At 39.6% G+C, this 19243-nt stretch overlaps 1 protein-coding gene across 2 annotated transcripts in view; it reads left to right on the top strand.

Moving 5' to 3' along the window:
- The window catches only part of CFH (complement factor H), a 112337-nt gene that overhangs the window by 46506 nt on the left and 46588 nt on the right, over positions 1-19243 (top strand). The window contains exon 10 of one of the 2 annotated variants that reach the window (XM_017874832.1): positions 8893-9143. The exons of the other annotated variant lie outside the window; for it this stretch is intronic. Within the exon in view, the coding sequence (XP_017730321.1) occupies positions 8893-8906 (14 nt within the window). The 3' untranslated portion in view covers positions 8907-9143. Of the gene's footprint in view, positions 1-8892; positions 9144-19243 lie in introns of those variants that run through there. 2 annotated transcript variants of the gene reach the window in all.

Raw genomic sequence — 19243 nt, forward strand, 5'->3', positions numbered from 1 at the left:
CAGGCACACTAATCAGATGTAGATTTGATCTTTTCACATAATCCCATATTTCTTGGAGGCTCTTTTCATTTCTTTTTACTCTTTTTTTCTCCACACTTCTCTTCTCACTTCATTTCATTCATTTGATCTTCAATCGCTGATACGCTTTCTTCCAGTTGATTGAGTTGGTTACTGAAGCCTGTGTATTTGTCACATATTTCTCATATTATGGTTTTCATCTCTGTCAGTTCTTTTAAGGTCTTCTCTGCATTGATTATTCTAGTTATCCTTTCATGTATTCTTTTTTCAAGGTTTTTAGTTTCTTTGCTCTGGTTACGTAGTTCCTCCTTTAGCTCTGAGAAGTTTGAATGACTGAAGACTTCTTCTGTCAACTCGTGAAAGTCATTCTCCATCCAGCTTTGTTCTGTTGCTGGCGATGAGCTGCGTTCCTTTGGAGGGGGAGATGCACTCTGATTTTTTGAATTTCCAGCTTTTCTGCACTGCTTTTCCCCCATCTTTGTGATTTTATCTGCCTTTGGTCTTTGATGTTGGTGACATACTGATGGGGTTTTGGTATGGGTGTCCTTTCTGTTTGTTAGTTTTCCTTCTAACAGTCAGGACCCCCAGCTGCAGGTCTGTTGGAGTTTTCTTGAGGTCCACTCCACACCCTGTTTGCCTGGGTATCAGCAGTGGAGGCTGCAGAAGATAGAATATTGCTGAACAGCGAGTATTGCTGTCTGATTCTTGCTCTGGAAGCTTCATCTCAGGGGTGTACCCCACCGTGTGAGTTGTCGGTCTGCACCTAGTGGAGGATGTTTCCCAGTTAGGCTACTCAGGGGTCAGGGACCCACTTGAGCAGACAGTCTGTCCATTCTCAGATCTCCACCTCCATGCTGGGAGATCCACTGCTCTCTTCAAAACTATCAGACAGGGGCATTTACCTCTGCTGAGGTTTCTGCTGCTTTTTGTTTAGCTATGCCCTGTCCCCAGAGGAGGAGTCTACAGAGGCAGGCCGGCCTCCTTCAGCTCCAGTGGGCTCCACCCAATTCGAGCTTCCTGGTGGCTTTGTTTACCCACTTAAGCCTCAGCAATGGCAGGCGCCCCTCTCCCAGCTTTGCTGCCACCTTGCAGTTAGATCTCAGACTGCTGTGCTAGCAATGAGGGAGGCTCCAAGGCCATGGGACCCTCCTGGCCAGATGTGGGATATAATCTCCTGGTGTGCCGTTTGATAAGACCTTGGTAAAGTGCAGTGTTAGGGTGGGAGTTACTCGATTTTCCAGTTGTTGTCTGTCTCATTTTCCCTTGGCTAGGAAAAGGGATTCCATTCCCCCTTGCACTTCCCAAGTGAGTCGATGCCTCACCCTGCTTCAGCTCTTGCTGGTCGGGCTGCAGCAGCTGACCAGCACAGATTGTCTAGCACTCCCCAGTGAGATGAACCCCGTACCTCAGTTGAAAATGCAGAAATCACCTGTCTTCTGTGTCACTCACGCTGGGAGCTGGAGGCTGGAGCTGTTCCTATTCGCCCATCTTGGGCGTGCCCCCAAATTTGCATTTCTTTTACCACCAACTGGGTTTAGAATATATATTCACAGTTTAATTGGTATTTAATGATTCTAATCTTTGGAAATGCAGTTTGATTTTTTTAATTTACCTTTTTGGGAGTTTTGGTATTATTAGTTGGAATCATCTTAATAATTCTGAATATAAAATCTCTTTTAATTATATGCATTCTCTTTGTGGCTAGTACTTTTCTTTCCTTTTTTTTTTTTTTTTTTTTTTTTTTTTTTTTTGAGACAGAGTCTCGCTCTCTCCACCAGGCTGGAGTGCAGTGGTGCTATCTCGGCTCACTGCAAGCTCCGCCTCCCGGGTTCCCGCCATTCTCCTGCCTCAGCCTCCCGAGTAGCTGGGACTACAGGCGCCCGCCACGGTGCCCGGCTTTTTTTTGTATTTTTAGTAGAGACGGGGTTTCAACGTGGTCTCAATCTCCTGACTTTGTGATCCGCCTGCCTCGGCCTCCCAAAGTGCTGGGATTACAGGCGTGAGCCACCGCGCCCGTCCTTTTCTTTCCTTTTTTATGCATTATGAACATAAGTTGCTCATTTTACTACATACTAGTCGATCTTTTTTCATGACGAATGTTATGTTTCTTGTTTCTATTTAAAGGAATATTTCAAAAACACAGAGCCACTATACTATTCTTTATTCTAAAAGTTTATATGTTATCTTTTCTAATTTTAAAAATATTTTGTGTTGATTATATTCATGATGATGGTTGTATTTCATTTCTAAATAAAATACGGTAAACTCAACATTTCCCTAACAATTTTTGTAGTGCCTTTCTCATACAGTATATTTTTTATTGTATATTTTGTACATTGTGCATGTATATACACACACAATGATTATTATTCTGAATATTCTCCACTACTAGTAAACAATTTTTTAACCAGCATTGCAGTAACCCTCTGTTGAATTTTATTTATTTATTTTATTTTGTTATTTTATTTTGAGACAGAATCTCACTCTGTCACCCAGGCTGGAGTGCAATGTCACAATTTCGCCTTGCTGCAACCTCCACTTCCTGAATTTTAATTAAGATAGGTTTTTAATAAGTATGGATATGACTTTTCACCCTAATAGTGACCTTTCACCCAAATCTTTTTGCTTCATCAGTTTCTTTTTTGTGTCTCATCATTCAGTGTCAGATGATACCATTGCTTTCATTTTTTCTTCATAGATTAATTGAGGCTAAAAATATGCCTTGATGAGATATGCAATTTCTCCTGATATCGAACAACTCAATCAAGGTTTATGCCTCTTGCTTTGGTTTTGGAGCTGATTGTAGAGTCAACTATTTATTCTTTCTCTCTTTCTTTTCTTTCTTTTCTTTCTTTTCTTTCTTTTCTTTCTTTCTTTCTTTCTTTCTTTCTTTCTTTCTTTCTCTCTTTCTTTCTTTCTTTCTCTCTTCCTTCCTTCATTTCTTTTCTTTCTTTCTTTCTTTTCTTTCCTTCTATTTCTTTTCTCTCATTCTTTTTTCTTTCTTCCTTTCTTTGTTTACCTTTCTCTTTTTCTTTTTTCTCTTATTTCTCTTCCTTTCTTTTTCTTTCTCTTCCTTTCTCTTTCTTTCTTTCTTTCTTTCTTTCTTTCTTTCTTTCTTTCTTTCTTTCTTTCTTTCTTTCTTTCTTTCTTTCTTTCCCTCCCTCCCCTCTCTCCCATTCCTCCCTTCCTTCCTTCGTTCCTTCCTTCCTTCCTTCCTTCCTTCCTTCCTTCCTTCCTTCCTTCCTCCCTCCCTCCCTTCCTTCCTTCCTTCTGTCCCAAGTTTTTCTGGCTCAAGTTATTCTTAAGAATGTTTCTATTTTACTCTTCATGCTAGACCCTGTACTTTAGTCAGGTTGTTTGGCTGCTTTACAGTGGTCATATAATTAACAAGTCTTAACTTTATCTTCAGATTGAGATATCAGCATTATATTTTCAATGGACAGTCAATTGTCAGTGAATCACAGGACTTTTCAATTTAATAAAATCTAAATTCCTCATAACCATGTTGTGAAAATATGCAGAAAAAAATTTGGCTGGGCGTGGTGGCTCACGCCTGTAATCCCAGCACTTTGGGAGGCCAAGGCAGGTGGATCATAAGGTCAGAAGATTGAGACCATCCTGGCAAACATGGTGAAACCCTGTCTCTACTAAAAATACAAAAAAAAAAATTAACCAGGTGTGGTGGCGGGTGCCTGTAGTCCCAGCTTCTCGGGAGGCTGAGGCAGGAGAATGGCATGAACCTGGGAGGTGATGGAGCTTGCAGTGAGCAGAGATCATGCCACTGCACTCCAGCCTGGGTGACAGAGCGAGACTCCATCTCAAAAAAAAAAAAAAAAGAAAAAAATAATTAAATATACTTGTGTGAGTACAATAGATATATATCGAAGTGTATCCTATATGAGTGCAAACTGGCTGCAGTTTCTTTAAAATAGTCATTTAAAGAAAAAGAATTGCCAGGTAAATCACAGAATATAAATTTCTCTTGACTTGTAAAACTTGAATTACTAGTGCCATCTGAATGATTCTTCTGAAGCTAGATAGAGTAGTCTCTCCTTACGTGTGAAAGTAAAAGGCTGCGTTAGTCCCTCTTATTCATGTGGGACATGTTCTAGGCTCCCCAGTAGATTCTTGAAACGATTAATAGTGTAAAACCCAAGTAGACTATGTTTTTCCACCTGATAACTTGGAAGACTACTAAGTAACTAACAGGCAGGTAGTATAAACTATGGATACACTAGACAAGAAAGGATTCATGCTCTGGGGAGAATGGAGCTGAATGGCATAGGATTTTGTCACACTACCCAGAACACCTTTTTTTATTGCTAAGTATTATTTCATTGTATCATGTATCACAGTCTGTTAATCCATTCACTTGTTGAAGGCCATTTGCATTGTTTTTGGCATTTGTGAATCATGCTGGTAAGAAAAATATTCATCTACAGTTTTTATATAAACACAAATTTATTCATCATGGATACATATCTAGGAGTGGGTTTGTTGGGTAAATGGTGTGTGTGTGTGTGTGTGTGTGTGTGTGTGTGTGTTTTCTTATTATCATACTTTAAGTTCTGGGATACATGTGCAGAATGTGCGGTTTGTTGCATAGGTATACATGTGCCATGGTGTTTTGCTGCACCCATCAACCAACCCATCATCTAGGTTGTAAACATCACATGTATTAGCTATTTGTCCTAATGCTATCTTTCCTCTTTCCCCCCACACCTCAACAAGCCCTGGTATGTGATATTCCCCTCCCTGTGTCCACGGGTTTTCATTGATCAACTCCCACTTATGAGTGAGAATATGTGGTGTTTTGTTTTCTGTTCCTGTGTTAGTTTGCTAAGGATAATGGTTTCCAGCTTCGTCCCTGTCCCTGCAAAGGACACTAACTCATTCAATTTATGGCTGCATAGTATTCCATGGTGTATATGTGCTACATTTTCTTTATCCAATCTATCATTGATGGGCATTTGGGTTGGTTCTAAGTCTTTGTTACTGTAAATAATGCTGCGATAAACATATGTTTGCAAGTGTCTTTATAGTAGAATGATTTATAATCCTTTGGGTGTATACCCAGTAATGGGATTGCTGGGTCAAATGGTATTTCTGGCTCTAGATCCTTGACGAGTTGCCACACTGTCTTCCACTATGGTTGAAGTAATTTACACTCTCACCAACAGAGTAAAAGTGTTCCTATTTCTCCACATCCTCACCAGCACCTGTTGTTTCCAGATGTTTTAATGATTGGCATTCTTACTGGCATGAATTGGTTTCTCATTGTGGTTTTGATTTGCATTTCTCTAATGACCAGTGATGATGAGCTTGTTTTCATGTGTTTGTTGACTGCATAAATGTCTTCTTTTGAGAAGTGTCTGTTCATATCCTGTGCCTACTTTTGGATGGGGTTGTTTGTTTTTCTCTGATAAATTTGTTTAAGTTCCTTGTAGATTGTTGATATTAGACCTCTGTCAGATGGACAGATTGCAAAAATTTTCTCCCATTCTATAGACTGCCTCTTCACTTTGATGATAGTTTATTTTGCTGTGCAGAAGCTCTTTAGTTTAATTAGATCCCATTTGTCAATTTTGGCTTTTGTTTCCATAGCTTTTGGTGTTTCAGTCATGAAGTCTTTGCCCATGCCTATGTCCTGAATAGTACTGCCTAGGTTTTCTTCTAGGGTTTTTATGATTTTAGGTCTTACATTTAAGCCTTTAATCCGTCATGAGTTAATTTTTGTATTAGGTGTAAGGGAAGGATCCAGTTTCAGTTTTCTGCATATGGCTAGCCAATTTTCCCTGCACCATTTATTCAATAGAGAATCTTTTCCCTATTGCATGTTTTTGTCAGGTTTGTTGAAGAGCATATGGTTGTAGGTGTGTGGTGTTATTTCTGAGGCCTCTGCTCTGTCCCATTGGTCTATATATCTGTTTTGGTACAAATACCATGTTATTTTGGTTACTGTGGTCTTGTAGTGTAGTTTGAAATCAGGTAGTGTGATCCCTCAGCTTTGTGCTTTTTGATTAGGATTTTCTTGGCTATATGGGACGTTTTTTTGACTTCATATGAAGTTTAAAGTAGTTTTCTTAGTTTTGTGAAGAAAGATAATGATAGCTAGATGGGAATAGAACTGAATGTATCAACTACTTTGGGCAATATGACCATTTTCACGATGTTGATTCTTCCTATCCATGAGGATGGAATGTTTTTCTATTTATTTGGGCCCTCTCTTATTTCCTCGAGAAGTGGTTTGTAGTTCTCCTTGAAGAGGTCTTTCACATCTGTTGTAAGTTGTATTTCTAGGTATTTTTTGTTTGTTTGTTCGCTCATGATTTGGCTTTCTGTTTGTCTTTATTGATGTATAGGAATGCTTGTGATTTTTGCACATTGACTTTGTATCCTGAGACTTTCCTGAAGTTACTTATCAGCTCAAGAAGTTTCTGGGCTGGGACGATGGGGATTTCTAAATATACCATCATGTCATCTGCAAATAGAGACAACTTGACTTCCTCTTCCTATTTGAATACCTTTTATTTCTTTCTCTTGCTTAATTGCCCGGTCCAGAACTTCCAATACTATGTCAATAATAGACAGATCGATGAGACAGAAAATTAATAAGGATATTCCAGATTTGAACTCAACTCTGGACCAAGCAGACCTAATAGACATCTACAGAACTCTCCACCACAAGTCAACAGAATATACATTCTTCTCGGCACCACATAGAACTTACTCTAAAATAAGCCACATAATTGGAAGTAAAACATTCCTCAGCAAATGCAAAAGAACGAAAATCTTAACAAACAGTCTCTCAGACCAGAGTGTAATCAGATTAGAAATCAGGATTAAGAAACTCATTCAAAACTACACAACTACATGGAAACTGAACAACCTGCTACTGAATGACTACTGGGTAAATAATGGAAATACTGCAGAAGTAAATAAGTTCCTTGAGACCAACAAGAAGACAGACACAACATACCAGAATATCTGGGACACAGCTAAAGCAGTGTTTAGAGGAAAATTTATAGCACTAAATGCCCATATCAGAAAGTGGGAAAGATCTAAAATCGACACCCTAACACCTCAATTAAAAGAATTAGAGAAGCAAGAGCAAACAAATTCAAAAGCTAGCAGAAGACAAGAAATAACTGAGATCAGAGCAGACCTGAGGGAGATAGAGACACGAAAAACCCTTCAAAAAATCAATGCATCCAGAAGCTGTTTTTTTGAAAAGATTAATAAAGTACACTACTAGGCATACTAATAAAGAAGAAAAGAGAGAAGAATCAAATAGACACAATAAAAGTGATAAAGAGGGTATCCCCACTGATCCCAGAGAAATACAAACTACCATCAGAGAATACTATAAACACCTCTACACAAATAAACTATAAAATCTGTAAGAAATGGAAAAATTCCTGAACACATACACACTCCCAACACTAAAGCAGAAAGAAGTCGAAACCCTGAATGACCAAACACAAGTTCTGAAATTGAGGCAGTAATTAATAGCCTACCAACCAAAAATAGCCCAGGACCAGATGGATTCACAGCCAAATTCTACCAGAGGTACAAAGAGGAGTTGGTACCATTCCTTTGGAAATTATTTCAAACAATAGAAAAAGGACTCCTCCTTAACTCATTTTATGAGGCCAACATTATCCTGATATCAAAACCTGGCAGAGACACAACAGAAAAAGAAAATTTCAGTCTAATATCCCTGCTTATTCACCATGAGCAAGTTGGCATTATCTCTGTGATGCAAGGCTTTTTTAGCATACACAAATCAATAAATGTAATCCATCTCATAAACAGAACCCATGACAAAAAAACCACATAATTATCTCAATAGATGCAGAAAAGGCCTTCAATAAAATTCAACACCCTTCATGGTAAAAACACTCAATAAACAAGGTATTGATGGAACATGTCTCAAAATAATAAGAGCTATATTTTAAAAACCCACAGCAAATATCATACTAAATATGTGTGTTTATTTTTATAAGAAATAAACAAACTGTTTTCCTGAGTGATCATATGTTCTAGGTTCACATACTCAGTGTATGCGAATTCCAATTGTTTCTCAACCTTGCCAGCCTTTGAGATAGTGTTTTTTTCCCCATTAAATTATCCATTCTAATATGTGTGTGATAGTATTGCATTCCCTAGTGACTGATGCTGCTTAGCGTCTTCTGTGTACTTATTTACCATCTATGTACCTCCTTTAGTGAATACTGTCTAAATTTTGCCCACTTTTCATTGAGTTGTTTCTTCCATTACTGAATTTTGAGACTACATAATATATTGTGGCTACAAGTCCTTCAATGAGTAAATATTCTGCAAATATTTTTCTTGCATCTGTAGCTTTACTTTTCTTTCCCCTAACAGTCCCTTTCAATGAGCAAAAATATGTAATTTTGATGTTATCAAATTTTTCATTTATAGATTATGCTCTTTGTGTCACTTAAAATTTCCTTGCCTAAACCAGGGACATATTCAGTTCTAGAAGTTAACATTTTACACTTAGCTATATGACCAATTTTGAGTTAATTTTTGTATGAGGTATGAGGAATACGTAGAGGGTTATTATTTTGCATTTGGATGCCTTACTGTTCCAGTATCACTTATTTAAAAGACTATGTTTTCTTTATTGAATTGTCTTTGCTCCTTTTTAAAATTGAAAACATCCTTGTCTTGTTATATGTATTTATGTTTGTGGAGGGGATCCCTGAGGAAATTACCAGTGGAAGAAATTACTAACTCAGGAAACTCTTCCTGTTTGGTCAGTCACATTCAGTTAGTCCTGAAGGAGTTGCTAGTGGAATCTCAGCAAGCCTAACTCAGGGTAACCGTCTGCTCTTCAATCTTTCCCAGGGTTCACCCACTGAACTCCTGATCGAAGGTCATCCCTCTCCAGCTTGAGTGGATCAAAGATGACAAGGGCCAATGGAACCAAGTTTGAGCCTTGCCAGGTCAATACTTGGGTCCTGAGTATGGTGACTAGTATCTGTGTTTTGTTGTGTGTGTATTATTCCAGCCAGAATGGGAAACGCTAATTCAGTTCCTCCAGGCAGTCCAACGGGGCTGGTGGCTTTGAGATTATTAAACTCTTTCTCTGCTGCAAACCCCACTGTTTCAGTGTATTGTTCTGTTGCTGTGCAGCAAGCATACAAATCTGACAATCTTGTAACTATTTGTGGCAAGTCAGGTAGAGGGCACTCTCCTTGAGGGCATTTACTCACAGCCTAGTGCCCCCTTGCTACTGGGGCAGACCCAGAGATGAGCCCTAGCGACTTCTCAGTTCTGATGAGCTAAGGGCTGTCCCTTAGTTCTCCCCAAGTAACCCACAGTGCAACACTGATTGGCTGCATCTTCCAAAATTGAAAGACCTTTGTCTATCATTTCGTGAAACAAAAAAAAGATTATCTTATTTTTTAGCATAGCTTGACTTTAATACTCACTGGGTTTCAGAGAACGGTGGCCCCTGCATGGTTCTCATGCTTAGAGTACCATCCTGTAGCTAGATTTGTTTTATAAGAAGGAAGAGGAATGAGATGAAATCCCCTATGTATAATGTTTTATGTTGCTTTGGAAAAGTGAAACAATGTAGAAAAAGGTAAAATCATGATAAAGCAAGAAATTAAAACTGTTTGGACTGATTTACAAGAAAAAGATGATGATGCTATGGTGGTTCAGTTAAAGGAACCTATGACTTCCCCTCCTCCACCTTATGGGGGAGCTGCAGCAGCACTACTGGCACCTCTCCAGAGTCCCCACCACCAAAAAGTCACAAATCCAGGGCAACAGGTATGATCTCTGCTTCTTATTCCCAACAGGGGACTCCATTTAGCCAGGGTGTCACTCTGGTTCAGAGAGGCAGTTTCCTCATAACAACTGCTTATAGGAGGTGTTGCTGCCACAGGTCAGCCTATAGGATTTATACTGGTTTATTCTCTGTTCTCCACTTCCAACCTACTTAATTAGAAAACTAATATGACTGTTTACTGAGAAGATCTAAAGTTTACAGAAGTAACAGGATTGAAAAAAATATATATAAAGATCCAAAGTATATGGAGAATCTATTCTCCTCTGTATTTGCCACCCACAACCCTACTTGAGCAGATACTCAAAATTTGCTCAATATTTTGTTGAGTTCAGAGAAGCAAAGTATGGTTTTAGATAAAACTAAGGAAAAGGCTGATCTTATTCACACTGACTCTCCCAGTAATCCAGTAAGGGCAACTGCTCAGATTGCAGTTCCCACCTCTGACCTGGGATGAAATATAAATACTGCAGATAGATTTAACCTCAAACATAATCAAGACTGCATTTTGATCAGCCTCTGGAAGTGAGTGCCCAAGCAAATCAGCCTCAATAAGATCCAGGAGATCAAGCAGAAGCCTAATGAGGGTTGCTTTGGAATTCTTAGAAAAAGTCTTTGAAGCTTTCAGGCAATAAATGGATATTGACCCAGAAGCCCCAGAAAATTTAATGATAGCTAACATGATGTTTATCCAACAAAGTGCCCCAGCTATGCAGAGAAAGTTACAAAATGTAGCTGAGGCTTTGGACATGTTTGTGTCTCAATTAGTGAAGATTGGTTTTAATGTATTTACTGATCACAAAACATAAGGAATAATGAACAGGCGAGCTGACTTGTTAGCTGTAACTCTGACCCTAGTAGTCCCTGGACCACAACAAGGGCTGCCATCAGACACTCCATCTATGGTAGGACCACCTGGGCCCCCAAAAGTCAATAAAAAGGCATATCCCATTGCAGGTCCTAAGCAGTGTCCTTACTGCAACAGGGGGGACACTGAAAGGAAAATTGCCCACGCCTTACAAAGCCTAATGTTAAACAGAGTCAGCCTTCTGCCCACCGAATGCCTGGGATAGCTGGGGAGCTTGAGAGAGATACTGAAGAAAAAGACCAGAAACGGTGGTATCCAGGGACTTTCTCCTGACCCAAACAACACCCTCCATATTTCCCATATGGGACTCCAGATCCTGATGATGGTGAGAAATCAGCTTCTGGACTTTCTAGTAGACATGGTGTCTCCTATTTGGTGTTAAATATCTGGTTGTCTAAACTTTCCTCAGAAACTATGAAGGTGACTGAAATCTCGGAAAAACTTCTGATGAGGTCATTCCTCCAAATTTTGGATTGTCAACTAGAGCAAGATCATTTAAAGCAGAGTTTTTTGGCTGTGCGAGGTGGCTCACTTCTGTAATCCCAGCAATTTGAGGCTGAGGTGGGTGGATCATGAGGTGAGGAGATCGAGACCATCCTGATCGTCTTGGCTAACACAGTGAAATGCCATCTCTGCTAAAAATACAAGAAATTAACTGGGCATGGTGTTAGGCATTCGTAGTCCCAGCTACTTGGGAGGCTGAGGCAGGAGAATGGAGTGAACCTGGGAGGCAGAGCTTGCAGTGAGCCAAGATCATGCCACTGCACTCTAGCCTGGGGGACAGAGCAAGACTCTGTATCAAAAAAACAAACAAACAAACAAAAGCAGAGTTTTCTGTACATCTGCCAATGTCCTATCCCTTTGTTGGGGCAAGTGCCTTTTTTTTTTTTTTTTTTTTTTTTTTTTGGAGACAGATCTTGACTCTGTCACCCAGGGCCTAGGGTGCAGTGGCACGATCTCGGGCTCAATTGCAAACTCTGCCTTCAACGGGCTCAAGGAATTCTGCCTTAGCCTCCCGAGTAGCTGGGATTACAGGTGTGTCCACCACGGGCTAGCTAATTTTTGTATTTTAGTAGAGACGGGGTTTCACCATGTGGCCTGGCTGGTTCTCAACTCCTGACATCAAAGTAATCTGCCCACTGACCTTCCTTAAAGGCATAGGGAGATGTGATTACAGGTGTGGAGCTACCATCCCCCGGCACTGGTTGGGGCAAGAGTACTCATTAACCGAAACTAAAATGCTAAGATTACTTTTTCTCGTAGAGGATCGATTTGCACATCCCACGGTGCCTTTCAGCAACCAAGTATTGTGTCTGCAGACTCACATTACTACAAACTGGGAGATCCATTGAAAGTGCCTGCAGCCTTTTGAAGAAGATACTCCAAAAAAACTCTCACTTCCAGAAAGCATGGGCAGACCATTGTACGAGGCCAGGGAAAAAAAACACTGACATCTCCAGCGTGCAAGCCAAGTTTTGTTGGCAGGCGAGTAAACCCTGTCAAATCTAAAAACATGTGTCCTTTGAGAGAAAAGGCAATAGCAAGGCCATTTAGCCTCTCTCAATGGCCTTCACTGCAATACAGGAAGAATTCTTCATTTCCCATGAAATATACCTGTCTTGCCAGGACAAAGAAATGGGACTGAGGAATATTGGTTTGTACAGGATTTGAGGGCTACTAGCCAAATTTTCAAAACCATTTATCTGGTGATACCCAATGCTTATACATTATTCATGACTTTAACCAGTGAGTTGTACTTGTGTTCAGTCTTGGATCTGAAGGATGCCTTCATCTGTGTTCCCCTGAGTCCAGAGTCCCATGTAGTGTTTGTCTTTGAATAGGAAGACTCTGACGCCAAAGTTAAATGGTGGTATTGTTGGACAGTGCTTCCTCAAGGCTTCAAAACCTCACTAACCATCTGGGGGAAGTACATGCTAAGGAGTTTTTGGACCTTCGGTTGAAAAATGAGACTTTGCTTACATATGTTGACGGCATGTTAGTAGCCGGCACAACTAAGGCAAATTGACCAGACTACTATACTGACTTTACATTTTTTGTCTGGATGAGGATCCAGAGTATCCAAGAAAAAAGCACAAATCTTGAAACCCTCAGTTACGTATCTTAGGTTTGAACTTTCTCAGGAGCAGAGCAATCTGCTTTTGGACTGGAGAGAAGCTCTTGTCAGGGTGGCCAGATTCAGGACATGGCAGCAGCTGTGAGGGGTTTTTAGGTATGGCTGGATGTTGCCATGTTTCATTTTCTTATTTTGGGCTGATAGCAAAATGTCCCTATGAAGCCCTAAGACCAGACACTTGATTTCTAGAATGGACTAAGGAATGTCAAAAGGCCTTTCTAACCATTAAATATAAATTATTAATGGACCTGACTACTGGGACTGCCTGAACTAAGAAAGCCATTTAATTTGTTCATACATGAGAGAGAAGGGGTGGGTTTAGGAGTACTAACCCAAGACTTGGGGGATATCATGAGACCTGTAGCCTACTTTTCAAAACAGCTGGACATTGTTATGATGGGTTGGACTTCTTGTCTCTGAGCCATTGGCACCCTTGTGATCTTCTCCAGGAGGCAGAAGAGTTCACTTTGGGTTAACCTAGCACAGTACACACCCCACACTGTGTATGCTATTTGTTGGAACAGAAGTGGAGCTACTGATTTACTTCTAGAAGAATGAATAGATGTCAGGCCATCCTCCTGGATAATCCTAGTGTTACTTTGAGAGCCGTTTCTACTCTAATTCCTGCTAAATATACCTATACATGATTGTATATAAATTATTGAGCAAGTGTGTTCTATTCAACCAGACATGACCAAAATTCCCTTTAAAAACCTGGACTTAGAAATATTTACTGAGGAAAGCAACCTTATGAACCACGGACAACAGAAGGCTGAGTATGCTATGGTAACCCTGTGACAGATGCTAGATGCAGAGACACTCCTTTGAGGTTCATCAGCACAGAAGGCAGAACTTAGAGTCCTAATCAGGGCATCCCAACTAGGTAAAGACTCCTGAGTCACCTATTACTCTGCTTCCAGGTATGTTTTTATTGTTGTCCATGCTTATGGGGCTATTTGGAAAGAAAGGGGACTCTTAACCTTTAATGATTAAAAAAAAAAAAAACATGCTAAAGAAATCTTAGCCTGGCTAAAGGCAGTCTTGGTACCCAAGAAAGTAGCTATAATACACAACCCTGGACATCAGTGGATGGAGAATTTGGTAGCAAGAAAAAAAATCACTAGGCAGACCAGGCCACTAAAAGGGTGACCAGAGAAAAAAAACGCCCAAAGCTTTGCTAGTGCCATTAATCCCTGAAATAAACTTCAGCCTAAAGTCCATACCTATTTGGAAGAAGATCTAAAATCACTCGTTGAGGCTTTGACTCCAATCAAAGAACCCAAACTGAGTAGATATGTAACACAGAAGAAAAGGTTCTAGTACCCAAGTATCTTATGACAGGTATCATCAAAGACATGCATGATACCACACAGTATGGCAGGCATGCCACCCTTCGACTCATCCAGGACTACGTCTTTGGGACACACTTAAAGAAGATGATCCAAAAGATAATTTTTAAATACCTACTTTGTGTCCAGAACAGTCTTAAGACTGATCTTCCACCCCAAGTACCAGGGATTTAAGCAAGAGGTTCAAGGCTAATAGAGGACTGGCAAATTGATTATACTGTGATGCCAAGGGTTGCAGGAAATTTTAAATACTTGTTTGTATTCGTACATATATTTTCAAGATAAATGAAAGCATTCCCCTGCAAGACCAAGAGAATGTCTGAGGTTATGAAAGCCTTGGTAGAGAAGATTATCCTCAGGTTTAGATGGCCTGTCTTCCTCCAGTGTGAATATATTGCAACTTTTGTAGCCTACGACACCATGTATTCCAGGTTCTCTGCATAATCTGGAATCTTCATACAGTCCGGAGACTGAAGTCTACTGAAAAAACTGAAAAGATAAATCATGCTATAAAAAACAAAACAAACTTTAGCTAAGATTTGCCAATAAACTAACAGCCTGGAATAACATTCTGTTCATTGCTCTGCTCAGAGTAAGGTTGGCCCCCAACAGTGAGCTTAAATTAAGCCCTTTATAAATTTTATATGGGAGATCATTCTTCTGTTCTCTTCTCAGACTAAGGAATGCCAATAATGTACACATAAAGAAATTAGATATTATCAAATATGCACAATCTTTAGCTTGCACTTTAATTGCTATTAATGAGTTTGCAGTTCCAGCAGATTGTGGTATCCAGCTGACATTCTCTTTCATCGCCTCCAACCCAGAGACTGGGTTCTGCTCAAGACCAGGAAAACTCAACATCCTGAGGACCATTTAAAAACACAGTGAGGCCGGGCACGGTGGCTCAAGCCTGTAATCCCAGCACTTTGGGAGGCCGAGACGGGCGGATCACAAGGTCAGGAGATCGAGACCATCCTGGCGAACACAGTGAAACCCCGTCTCTACTAAAATACAAAATCTAGCCGGGCGAGGTGGCGGGCGCCTGTAGTCCCAGCTACTTGGGAGGCTGAGGCAGGAGAATGGCGGGAACCCAGGAGGCGGAGCTTGCAGTGAGCTGAGATCCGGCCACTGCACTCCAGCCTGGGCGACAGAGCAAGACTCCGCCTCAAAAAAAAAAAAAAAAAAAAAGAAAGAGGCCATGCAAAGCATGACTGGTGACTCATTTCTCTGTTCAGCTTGAAGGACTTAGACCCTGGATTCACCACAGCCATATAAAACCCACCCCACGAGACACTAGAGCTATCAATAAATGTAGAGACTCCACTTCAACTTCAGAGACTCTCTCAACCCTATTTGAATGGAAAAGTAAATCCTTTGATGGGCTTCAAATATCTTTTGAAGAAAAATATCAGATAAATAACTAACTTTAATGAAATTAGACAAAACACATGTCCTCTTGACTACTACAATAGTTACTTTGAGCATAATAGGAATTTTTGTTATTATAATTATTTTATATGGAAAGGTGAGATAACTTCATGTCTGTTCCCTGCCTTACTGAATGCTTAACCCATATATTTACTTGGTCATTATAATTGCCTAAGTCATTACAATTACTACATTTATAAATTTTACTTCATAATTGTCTTGGTCATTACAATGGTTAGACTTACCGATTTTCTAGACATCGTATGCCACGCTAACTTAGTCTGCCCCTCATTATAATGAACATTCTAACATTTAGAAATGGTCACTCTTGTTTTAAAACTTCTAATTACACCTTTCCTGTTACTACAATGCCTAGACAGGCATAACAACACTGTAGTTCAACTGTTTCAAGGTATCGTCACTGGAAGAAACTTACCAGAATGTTGGATCTGTCAGTTACTCCCCCAAACTATTCAAAATAAGCATTTTCTGTTAGTCATATTTGTCATTGACCTTCTGGATGCCCCAAATACGACTACCTATCTGCACCAGCTTCTTTCCATGGCTACTTTCCAGGTCCAACTAGTAGTACACCAAGAAATCACTACCCCATGTTTCAATCTCTCTTTCCCCATCATAAATGGAAAGTCATTCCATTACATAGGCCCTCCCTGGCCCATGGCATACTGGGCAGACAAATGCAGCCAGGAGAAAGGAAATAAGCCTGTAAAAAAAGATCCATAGTTCAATTCCATTTGTCTGTATTCTCCATGAAAAAATCCATCAATAAATGCACCCTTGAGGGCTTTACCTCTGTGCCCCCTTGGTACATGTTTTTTTTTTTTTTTTTTTTTTTTTATGGCATAGGATCAGACTCTCCTCTGTTAGGACAAGCCCACTGGTGTCTCAATAACCTGTATATTAAAGGCTCTCACTTATTGAGATACTTCTCAGTTCATGCTAATGACAAAAGATTCCCACAGACTCCAAAAGGGACTGCCAGGCATATATCAATATATCGGGTGGCAGAGCCTTCTAGGCATCACGAGTCCTAGCTATGGAGTGTACACTCACTGGGACATGATCAGAAACTTATTGGCAATCATAGAAATAATTGCAAAAGAGGTTGCTAAGAATATTAAGGCTGAGAAAACGCTTTAAATTTACTTGCCCAGATAGTTCTTGACAACGGAACTACACTTGATTGTCTCTTGACTTTACAGAGAGGAGTCTGTACAGTGATCAATACCACCTGTTGTACTTATATCAGTGCTTCTGGTAAAGTAAAAGCCAAGCTAAAGAAAATCTTTCAGCAGTCTCACTGGAGACCATACCTCTCTACCACAGACACTATGTCTGAGTAGTTTTTTGAGATTTTCCCCTGCACACTCCATGTTTTCCAGTCCTTTTTTTCAAGGGCTCTTAAAGTTCAAGCTCACAGTTCTGTTTATAGGGCTTATAATTTACATCATAGGCTGCTATTCAATTAAATATTACAGTAAAACCATAGACTGAAGTACTAGCATGTTCATGCAGCACCCTCTGCTGGGTATAACAACTTGCAGTTTGTTACAAGATGGATTCATTTCTCTAATCCTGACTCACTCTCTGTGCCCCTTGTCAGCAAAAAGAAGCTAGAATGGCCATTGCCCGATTCACACCATATTAGCTGTTACACCTCAGGATTGAGAAAGGATCAAGTCCTGGAGGAACTGAATGTGTCCCTAGGAAAATTACATAAAATTGATTAAGGGGTAAAAATTCAACTATGTTTTCAGGACAATTAGCAGCAATCATTAAGCCAGCTTTCCCTTTGTCCTACTTCTCTGTAACTGGTCACTGATTACTACCCTAGGATAAAGAAGCCCTTGTCAGAAGACCTTTTGGTCCTTTTCTTTTCTATAGATAAAACCTAAGACGTTATGAGATGATAATCATTCTGCATGAGTTTCTCTTTTAGGTTCTGCATACCAAAAAAGAAGAAAAGAAAAAAGAAAAAAAAAAACTGCCAACATACTGGTCAATAAGACAAAACCTTATTTTCACAAAAAATTAAAAAATTAGCCAGGCATCATAGCACAGGTCTGTAGTACCAGCTGCTCAGGAGATCTGAGGTGGGAAGACCACTTGAGCCTGGGAGGCAGAAGTTTCGGTGAGCTCAGATCATGCTACTGAAATCCAGTTGGGCAACAGAGCAAGACCATGTCTCTAAAACAAAAAGCAAACACACACACACACACACACACACACACACACACACACACACGCACATCAGCTGGTCAAAAGAGCCTGGCAAAAGCTGACTCGGGAAATAATGCAGGTTCCACATCCTGGTGACTTCATCCCCCTCACCCTGACCAATTGACAACCCAAATTTTCTAGCGCCTCACCCTCCATGATCCCCTTAAAGTCTTTTGCACATAGCCCCTTCCCAGAACAGATTTGAGGCTTGACAATCCTCCCAATTCCTTGTTTGGTGCCCTTGTGTTGATTAAAGCCTTTCTTTGCTGCAAGCACTACTGTCTCAGTGTATTGGCCTATTGCTAAACAGTGGGCTTGTGAACCTGATAGTGTTACAACAAAATATGATAGAAGCTATTTAAAGGATCAATCCATGCATGAGCCTATTTCTGGACACCCTTTTCTCTTCTATTGTTCTGTGTGTTTATCCTTTCACCAGTGTCAGGAGATCCTTTTATTCACTGTAGCTTTTTCTAAGTCTTAAAATTTGGTAATGTGAGCTTTTCGACTTCTCTTTTCTTTTGAAGAATTGTCTAGCTGTTTTAGCCCCTTTGCCTTTCCACATGACTTTAGAATCAGCATGTCCATATGTGCAAAACATTGTGCTTGGTTATTCACTAGAACTGGGACACATTCATAGATGATTCTGGGGAGAACTGATATGTAATAGTATTAAATTAAAGGATATGTAAACATTATATATCCTTTGATTTAGTAAGATCATACATTCTTACACTAGTTTTTTGTGATTTTCAGCCTACAGATCCTGTATTTTATTAGATTTATAAGTACATATTTTGTTTTTCCTCCTTCAACTACAAATTCAATTTGTTTAATAGATATAACTTATTAATGCTGCCTAATTCTTCTTTAGAGAGCTATGATAGTTTGTGGCTTCAGTAATTTTTAATTAATTCAAGTTCTTGAATTTATTGACATGGCATTATTCAGAATTTTTTTTATTTTTCTTTTAATATATGTAAACACCATAATGATATCATTTCTGTCATTGCTGACATAAGCAATTTGTGTCGTCTTTTTTTCTGATTTGGTCTGTCTAAAGGTTTCTCAATTATAGAGATCTAAAATAACAAGATTTCGGTTTCCTTGTTTATGTACATATTTACTTCTTTATTATTTCATTTCTGATCCTTATTGTAGTATTTCTTCTGCTTACTTTGAGATTTTTTTTTTCTACTTTTTCTAATGTCTAATGGTAGAGGCTAAGATTATTGAAGGGGAACACTGTCATTTTCTATCCCAACTATTTAGTGACACCAATTTATTTCATACTGCTCTAGTGCCATTCCACAACTTCTGATGTGTAGTTTATCCATCAGTGTTTGACTGGAGTAGGGTGAGTATTCCATAAAAGATTT

The sequence above is a fragment of the Rhinopithecus bieti genome, unplaced genomic scaffold (assembly GCF_001698545.2).
Source record: "Rhinopithecus bieti isolate Rb0 unplaced genomic scaffold, ASM169854v2 scaffold_9420, whole genome shotgun sequence".
Lineage (NCBI taxonomy): Eukaryota > Metazoa > Chordata > Mammalia > Primates > Cercopithecidae > Rhinopithecus > Rhinopithecus bieti.